Source organism: Narcine bancroftii, chromosome 13 (genome assembly GCF_036971445.1).
Source record: "Narcine bancroftii isolate sNarBan1 chromosome 13, sNarBan1.hap1, whole genome shotgun sequence".
Taxonomy (NCBI): Eukaryota; Metazoa; Chordata; class Chondrichthyes; order Torpediniformes; family Narcinidae; genus Narcine; species Narcine bancroftii.
In genome coordinates, this window is record NC_091481.1 from 66,860,630 (window position 1) to 66,870,424 (window position 9,795).

General features: G+C 45.8%; 1 protein-coding gene across 1 annotated transcript; it reads left to right on the forward strand.

Annotated features, from left to right (window-relative positions):
• Positions 1-1,004: 1,004 nt before the first annotated feature.
• LOC138748948 (potassium voltage-gated channel subfamily A member 2-like) lies at positions 1,005-3,687 on the forward strand. Its single transcript, XM_069909902.1, has one exon. It carries the CDS (start codon positions 1,824-1,826, stop codon positions 3,258-3,260), a length of 1,437 nt encoding a protein of 478 aa, XP_069766003.1. The 5' UTR covers positions 1,005-1,823; the 3' UTR covers positions 3,261-3,687.
• Positions 3,688-9,795: the final 6,108 nt, after the last annotated feature.

Here is a 9,795-nt window from a genome sequence, read left to right on the forward strand (position 1 = left end):
TGCCGTCCTCCTGATGAATCTGCTCCTACAGGACTGATAGGAGAGAGCTCCAGGGTTTAGATTCTGGGAGGATGATGGAATGATAATATATTCCCACGTCAGGGTCGTGCTGAAATTCTTGAACGGTGTTAGAGCAGCACTTATCATGGAAGAGCACGAGGGGCAGGGCGATGTGAGTCAGCCCTTGTACCTGGTCTGCCACTCACAACTAATTGACCTCAGCACCTCCTTAAGATGTCTATCCAACACCGTCTTCAACGACTGAGCCTGCACAGCTGTCCTGAGGAGAGAATTTCATGGATTCCCCCCTCCCCCCCACCTCCGGGTGTACCTTCCTCCTCTCCCATGAACGACCACCCCATTACTTTGAGACAGTGTCCATGGCCTCATGCATTATCCCACCAAGACCACCCGTAAATTGGAGGAACAGCACATGATTTTCCGTGCGGGATCCGGACGGCATTAACATGGACTTCTCTGGTTTCTGCTAGCCCATTCCCCGTTCTCCTTCCCTCTCCTCCAGCTCTCCATCCCCAGAGTCATCCCCTTCCCCCTCCTTGCTGGTGTGCCCTTCCTCCCCTGCCTGTGGGACCTTGCTTTTCCTCCTGACCCTCCCCCCTTACCTTTTTGTTCAGGCGCCTGCCCACATGAAGGGCTCAAGCCCGAATTTTTGCTGATGTATCTTTGCTACATCGTTGACCAGCTGAGTTTCTCCAGCTTCGTGTTTTTACCTCAATCACGGTGTCTGCAGACCTATTTTGATGAAGAATCCCGACTTGCCTGATCCTCCCGAGTCCCTCCACCTTCTCAGTTGTGCCTCGTTTCTGGGCAACTGAGCCTGGGGAAAGCCTGTCAAGGCCACCAGTCAGAATGATGTGGGTTTCAATGAACTCATCAAGGCAAGTGGAAAGTATTCCATCATACTTCTGGCGTGCGCCTTGTAAGATAGGGAGACCACGTGAGTAACTGGCTGAGTATCACATATAACATCTAAGCCGTCACTGGAATGGGGCTGTGACAATCACTGCGTCGGGCAGACTTTCCCCTCTTAACTCGAACAGGGCTAAAGCGAGAGGGTGGACTAGGCAGAGGTCCTAGTGGTCGCGGAACCGCGTGCAGACACACGAGCAGGATTAACTGAGAGGTGCAAGACTTGCACAGATCTGAAAAAAAAAGCCAGAAACTGATACAAACGTTGCCTGTCACATAGCGGAGAGGTAATCGCACAGGAGGGAGAGGAAAACGACTGGAAAATAAGAGCTTTGGGAAAGGGGAGGTGGGGGGTCAATCGAGCGGAGCAAGGAAGTTCGACCGGGACTCGGAACTGGCGAAAGTGAAAGGGAAAGTGTGCGTTACCTCGAGTGGGGGTTCTCGGCTGGCTCCCGGATCACAGTGGGATCAAGCATCGACAGTGTTAAAAGAGGCGGCTCCTGACCAGTTTATTTCTGTGTCGAGTTGGCTGAAGACTTGAACTTGATCCCGAGGAGGGGCCGGTCGTATAGCCACACTGTTTAATATTGCGATTAAAAAAAAATCCGGACCGCTGGCATTCCCCCACCCCGACCCCCCCCCCCCCCCGCTCTCTCTCTCTCCCCCCCTCTCTCACCCCCTCTCTCTCTCCCCCCCCCCCTCTCTCTCTCTCCTCCCCCCCCCCCCCCTCCTTTCTCACACTCTCTGTGGAAGCATGCAGAGTTTGGTGCTCGTCAGTGAAGGCTCCGGCTCCGACCATGCCCAGTCCGACCTCCCTTAACCTGTGATCGGTGGAGGAAAGGTTCTCTCCCCCACCCCCCACCCCCCACCCCCCTTTCCCTGTGAGCGGAATCATGGATAAACCTCTGTGTAATTATGACAAGGACTACGAGCCGGGCAATCACCACGAGTGCTGCGAGAGAGTGGTGATCAACGTGTCGGGCTTGCGCTTCGAGACGCAGATCAAGACCCTCCGCCAGTTCCCCGACACCCTGCTGGGAGACCCGCAGCGGAGAATCCGCTACTTCGACCCGCTCAGGAACGAGTACTTCTTCGACAGGAATCGCCCGAGTTTCGACGCCATCCTTTACTATTACCAATCCGGCGGCAGGTTGAAGCGACCGAACAGCGTGTCTCTGGAGGTTTTCATGGAAGAGGTGAGATTCTACGAGTTGGGAGACGAGGCCGTGACCAGGTTCCGTGAGGATGAAGGCTTCATCAAGGAGGAGGAACGGCCGATGCCCAGCAATGAGTTCCAGCGGCAGCTGTGGCTGCTCTTCGAGTACCCGGAGAGCTCTTCGCCGGCCAAGGTGGTCGCCATCATCTCGGTGCTGGTCATTCTCATCTCCATTGTGGTCTTCTGCCTGGAGACCCTGCCGGAATTCAGGAATGAGCTGGACCCTACCCTGCCGGTGCACTCGCCCCGGGGGAACAGCTCGCACCTGGATGCTTTGAGCAACCCCTTCCAGGACCCTTTCTTCGTGGTGGAGACCATGTGCATTTGTTGGTTCTCCTTTGAGCTCTTCCTGAGGTTCATCGTCTGCCCCAGCAAGCCAGCCTTTTTCAAGAACATCATGAATATCATTGATTTTGTGGCTATCATCCCCTACTTCGTGGCCCTGGGCACGGAATTTGCCAGGCAGCGGGGGGTGGCACAGCCTGCTATGTCCCTGGCCATCCTCAGAGTCATTCGTCTGGTCAGGGTCTTCAGAATCTTCAAACTCTCCAGGCACTCTAAAGGCTTGCAGATCCTCGGGCAAACTCTGAAAGCAAGCATGAGGGAACTGGGCCTCTTGATCTTCTTCCTCTTCATTGGGGTCATCCTCTTCTCCAGCGCTGTCTACTTCGCTGAATCAGAGGACGAGAACACCATCTTCACCAGTATCCCCGAGGCTTTTTGGTGGGCTGTTGTCACAATGACCACGGTGGGATATGGAGACATGTACCCCATGACCCTTGGGGGAAAGATTGTGGGATCCCTCTGCGCCATTGCTGGCGTGCTCACCATCTCGTTACCTGTACCTGTGATAGTCTCAAATTTCAGCTACTTCTACCACAGGGAGATCGAAAGCGAGGATCAGACCCAATACTCACATGTGACCACATGCCCTTACCTGCCTCCAAGCCCGAAAGCCCAATCAGTGACAGGGAAAAGTGCAGAAATGGAAGACGACCTCATTGACAATTTCTGCTCTCCCCTTCAAAACGATATGTTGGATGGTTTCTGCCCCATTGGAGACCGGGACTCCGCCAGCTCACCGAGCAAGAAAGCTATGGTCACCCAAGTCTGACTTGGCTCCCCTTTCAAAGTTGCTTAAATGTCACTGCAGGAGAGAACAAACTTAAACTACACTTAACTTGGAGTTGGTCATTTCCCTCCAGCATTGCACTGGGATTTGGGGTGGGTGCTGACAGCCGGAGGGGGTGGGGTGGGTTGTGTATTAAACCTGAAGCCAGATAATCTGTGCTTAAGGAAAGATGGAACAAGCTTGTAAAAATTCAAAGGAGAACCTTCGAGTTATTGACTCGTTTTGGGAAGGGAGTGTTGGTGTCAATATTTCTCTTCAAGGTAGGAAGATTATCCCTGTGGAAGTTAGCAACAGTTCTCGCTCACACTCGATTGTCCTATTTATTAATTTTTTTTAAAGCATGCAAAATGCATGGGTATTTGCTCATATTTGTTAACTGAGAATAAAAGATGGCTTGGCAGGTTGAAAATGTGGTAGTATTTCTAACTTCCAATAATCTTCAGTGTGGTCTGTTTGTGGTGGCTACACTCCTGCATATCATTCTGATGTTACTCAGTCAAAAGACAGATTTTAATGTGAGACCAGCTCTTGGCCAAGGTTATGTGGCAGCTTTATAGTACAGTTGTGTCAGACAGATCTTGTGGTGGAGGGGGGTCCTCTCCTCAGACCTCACTCCAAAAATCGCGAGAACTCGTATCCAGTACTAAAGGTTCACCGAATTGCCTTTTGAGTGAGATATTAACTTGAGGCTGTGTCTGCACCCAGGCCGCTGTAAAAGATCCCATGGTTCTATTCCATGAGAGAGATGGAATTTTATTCTGGTGTTCAGACCACTCTTTAATTCCCACCCTCCCCTGCCCATTAATGATATCTGGTTCCATCTATCCTCCCTCCTGCCTCTGTCTCCAAACTGCTCCCCCCCCCCTCTCTCATCTGGCTCCATCTATCCATCATTTCCCCCTCACGTGGTGCCATCCATGCCTGCCCCTGCCACACCTTTTTATTGGCTATCTTCCCTCCACATTCTCAGTCCTGATGCAGATTATCAAAATGAAGCATCAATCTTCCCTTTGGCTTCATCGATGCTGGTGAATCCGCCAAACTCCTGAGTTTGTTTTCGTTCCAGGTTTCAGTCACCAGAGTCTCCTGTGTCTCTATGCCTGATCAATCTCTTATTGCGGACTCAGACACCTCGCTAGGCATCAAGTTGCCAGACGAGTCTCCATACAACTTCAGAAACACTCATTTGGGGTATCATGATGGGTGCTGCACAGATTCAAGAATTTTGCGTCTACACTAATCTTTTGTTTTATCTGGATAATATTTTTCTTTCCATCTGAAGATCCCAATGAAAACTATCTTTTTGAACAAGACCAGTGTTTTACTCCCAACCTCACACCCATTTTGCTAGCAAGCCCCGCAGCCTCCAAACCCATTCCTTTTGGAAGGCTGGAAGAAAACAAGCAAATGCCAAACAGAGGGCTTTCCATCCATCCATTCTCAATCACTTCTTTACAATAATGGTCCTCGCTCCTTGTGCTTTACAGCGGGAGGTTTTAGTTCTGTTCTGGGATGTGGGACTCAATGGCAAAGCTAGAATCGATCACCGTCCTTTAGTTCCCTTGTATTAGGTAACCTGCTGTGCTACATCAGAGAGTAGTTAAGAGTCAACATTGCTGGGGATCTAGAGGCTCTGTAGGCCAGGCTTTGTACAGTAGGAAGGGTGAGACTCAAAGGCACTTCGTAAAGCGAACGTGTTTGGAGACAACTTGATAGTACTGTGATCACTGTTCGTGATGTTGCTTTTCACTCCAGATTATTAGCAAACTACATTTAAGTTTTCCCCAGTAGAATTTGAGTGTTAGTCTTTAGACATATCTGGATGTCCTTGCTCAACAAAACCAAATTTTAGCAGTATTTAAATTTAGGCACACATGCCGCCCAATTAACCTACACCCTCGGTACATTTTGAATGATGAGAGGAAACTGGAGCCAACAGAGACGTGGGGAAAATGTACCAACTCTTTACAGACAATGCGGGATTTGAACCCCAGTCCTGATTGCTAGCGTTCTGCTAATTGCTATTCCAACTGTGCTGCCCGTTATCACAACAGAAATTAGGAAGTTATGTGGAATGTTATCCAAATTCTATCATGCCCTAAAAGGTGGCACTTTGGACCATCAAGTCTATGCTAGCTCACCAAGCAATACCATTCCCTATTCATTTTCCCTTAACCTACTCTCCACACATTCTCATCCACTCCACCATTTCCCACCCCCACCCCCCATTCATCCACACACCAGGGGCAATTTGCAGAAGCCAGTTAACCGGCCACCCTGCATGACTTTGGCATACGGCAAAAACAGAAAACCGGGGAAAACCCACACACTCAAGGATAGCAGTGGGCAAACTCCACACTGCGCCAGTGTCGACGTTGAAACCAGGACTCTAGAGCTGTGAGGCAGTAGCTCCACTGGTTGTGCCGTCGCTGCAAGGAGTGCAAAAGCAAAAATTGCAAAAATCTTACTGAACACTCTATCAGAGGTACTGTGCATAATTTTTAAAAGATATATTTGCCTCAAGAAGTTGTTCAAAATAGACTGCTGAGATGAAGCATTGTTGGGTGAAGTACATTTAAGTAGTGACAGGAGATTGGAAAATTATGAGATGATCTTATTGAAGCACAGATGTTCCAAGGGTTTTGACATTGTACATGTTGAGTGCATTTTTGGAGATCTCAACTGCAGAGAGTTGTATATTTTAAGTATACCCAATCCGAACTAGATTTTTGGACTGCAGAAGAATCAAAGGAAGAAAAGTGAATGATCAGGTCAACGTGACTTTGGCGAATGGTGAACTTTTGTTGAGACGATCCTGTTCCCACACCTCCTGTTCCAACTTGTTGATAATGAGAGTTTATTCTTGTATATGTAAGAACAATATACAGATGCTTAGTTGCTGCAGCCACACAGGTGAGCAAAATTCACCAACAAATTAAATTACCATGAGAGAGAAAAGATAACACTTATAAAAGGATAGATAAATATTCACAGTTGCAGTTAGTGCAAAGAAATGTGATGTTTCAATTGTGCAAACAGATGTTTGGTGGTCCCAGAGTAATGTTATAATAGAACAGGGAGGTTCAAGAACTGTCCTTGAACCTAGAGGTGCCTGACCTCACACTTCTGTACCTTCTGTCTGAAGCAGTGGCACCTGGTTGATGGGGATCCTTCACGATGTTGGCTTCCTTCTTGAGGCAGCATCTCAAATCGATATCCTTAATGGAAGGGAGGGCAGTGCCCGTCATGAACTTGGCTACATTTGCCACTTTCTTCAACCTTCGGCATTCCTGGGCACTCGAGTTTCCAAACCAGACCATGATGCAACCGGTCAGTATACTTTCCACAGAGCACCTGCAAAAGTTTGATAGGGTATTAGATGGCATATCAAATCACCTCAGGCTACTTTGAAAGTAAAGGCATTGCTTTTAAAACATTTTTTTACTTGAGTTTTAGTTTCTACCCCCCTATTATTCAGTCTAAATCCCAGCAAATTAACCATGTTCCCTGTAACCTCAATGATAACATTGGATAACATTTTTTTTCAAAAGGTTTGCTTCCTGAAAAAAAAGGGATTATGATAGAGAACTTCAAGCTGAACACAAAGATAATTTCAGATTTGCAGTATCACGTAGGAAGTTGGAGAAACATTAAATTTACTGTTATTGAATTTAGCCTGTTTAATCACATAATAATGCTGACACGTTGCGTTAGTTCCACTGTTGCTAATTTTCGTTTGTACCTAATACCTCTCGTGTCAATGTCTAACAATAGTCAGCCGGCATTGATAGATTCCAGTTGCCTTGATCGTGCTTTTCCATGGTCGCAATGTCCAGGTGAAACCTTTCACCGTGTTCATCACTGACTGCCCCTAGATCAGCAGGGAAGACGTCCATGTGTGAATGCAGAAAGTGTGAATTTTCAATGACTTCGCAATTTATGGTTTTGTAAGCTTGAAATAGACTTAAAATATAACAGGAAATCACAAATATAGGTTATATCTAAAGAAACGGTACATGATGGAAAAATGTTACAGTGATTTTCATGATTAGAAGCCCAAAATCTATTAAAAAAAACACCCAAAAAATGTTCAGGAAGCAAAGTCATCATTGCCCAATGTAATTAATATGCATTGATTTCCACAGCAAATATGTAAAGTGGGGGCAGTTGAGGGTGACCAGGAAGGCTTCCAATAGCTGCCTATGTCTCTTCGAGCCCCTGTCATGATGGGTAACATCATGACTGTTCTGCTCCTTGAAATAAGTTCTATAATGCCCGACTGGCCCCCACAACCAAAATCTATATACAAGGGTGGAGGTTGGACTTATCTTTCTACTAATTACAATCAAGAACAGCAATGACGTCAAAATTGACTACAGTTTAAAAGAAATGGCTTTTTTATTCAAAAAGTAACTTGTTGAAAGGCAGACAATGCAATTAAATGGTCCTTTCAGAAAGAAATGGATAAAACAGGCTCACAGTCTGGTTAGGAACAGGAAGGGTGCAGCGGAGATTTGTAAAGCTGATTCCAAGGGTGGAGAATTACCATTATGAGGAGAGACTGAGTGAGATGAGATTATGCTTTTTGGAACCAAGATTTAATTGAAGTGTATGAAATTATTTCTTAAAATCAGAGCAAAAATGACTTCAGTGGAGCAATCAGTAATTAAGGGGCAGAGATTTTAAATTAATTGGAAGAAGGATTTCAATCAATGAAAGATGGGGCCTTGGAACTCGTTGTTTAATAGCGTAGTCTCATTCATACATTTATAAAATACTTGGATAAGATCTTGAAGAACTGTAAACTGCAGAGTTACAGACAGAGAGATGAAGTGGGATCAAACTAAAATCCATTTTTGGCCGGTATAAACACTATGCGTCAAATTCCCATGGTTCCATGATCTTGACCCTCCTCTTTTCGTTCTCCTTTCCGTCATGAGTGAATTGTGAAAGGATTTCCCATTTCCTGAGCCCAGGCTAAATCATGAACAATGAAATCATATAGAGTAAAACTCATGGTATCTGGAACTCGAGCAACTGGCAAAAACTTCGAGGAAAATTTTTTAAAAATGTTAAAAATAAATGAGAATGAAATAAAAGGTAAAAAAAAAAAACGTATGTTTAAAATTGGTGTGCCTTCCCGTTAGTTTGCCGATCCACCACTCGTGCACCAGGTGGATTCGTCATGCTATCTGTATCTTAGATTTGTCTGGTGAGCAGAAATCAGTGGAATGACACTTATCCCGGCATCTACCAATCCCCATAGGTGTCAGATACCAGGGGTTTTACTGTAAATATAACAAATGTAAAAATTAATACTGTCCACACTGCCTGCAGCTGTAAAATGGCCAGTTTTCTACCATTATGTTCAAGAAAGCAGTCAAGGGACTTTAGCCGTAGTGTGGGCAGTAGCAACCCTTGTGGCTGACAGCACACTTGTGTCTGTGGTCAGAGCTTAGGGCTGTAACGTTTCTTGCATTTCCACAGTAAATATGCCAAAATGACCCATCAAACCTCACAGAAGTGCACTCAGACAAAAGGTCTGACACCAGGGCAAGTGAGGTGGGAGTTTTAAAAGTGTCAAAGAAATGGAGATGAAATTTCCAAGCTCTGGCACTAGACCATTGAAGGGAAAAGCCACTAATGGTAGAGTGAAGCAATTGTGGAGGGCTGTTGAACTGGAGAAGATAGCATAGTTTGGGAGGGAACAAGACTTTTACCGTGGAAATCAATGCATATTAATTATCAATAAGGATACAGTAAACAGGGTTAATTTGCTGGACTAATAATTTGGATATCTGGAGCTATTAATGGCGGGGCAGAAATTCAAACTTGTCAAAATATCAAAAAGTACTAGACTTTCAAAGAAGTCTGAGGAGTTTTGATATTGCCATCAAATATCCTATCAAATTTCTACAAGCCATATGTTGATTTGAGTACGAGGATTTGAACAGTATTTATGAGAGTATGTCAGCTATGTTTTTTTATACAGTCATTGCATTCCAGGAAATTATTCCCATTTTCCTGGAAAGCATGCTGTGTAAAAAGCTCGGAACCGGAATGTAGGTGGTGTTCCGGTTCTGACATTCTTCCTCCTAGACCCCTTTTCACTTTCCTGGAGCACCCGCGGTGTAAATTCTGGGACCAACTAGCTAATTAATACGACATTGATTAAGGTGACCAGTCGAAGCCGACGCACTGGCGCTGTATGTCCCATGTATGTTATACATCGCAGCCAATGTTAACACCATGGCATTGCACATCCTGCCTCTTTATGTACCATAATGCTGGTATGCTGACTAAAGTCGCAGACAGAAACGGAGATTTGTAGTTTTGGTCATTCCTGAGTGAACGACCAATGCCGGGACATCGGAGGCTCTTCACAACAGTAAAATCCCAAGAAGTCTGTGTAAGAATCATGTTATAGCAGCAGTGATATCAAAGATACCCTACAACTTGCATGAATTTGGGGATATGGACTGAAGCCAATGTGGAGCTGGTTTCTTTATCTAACAAC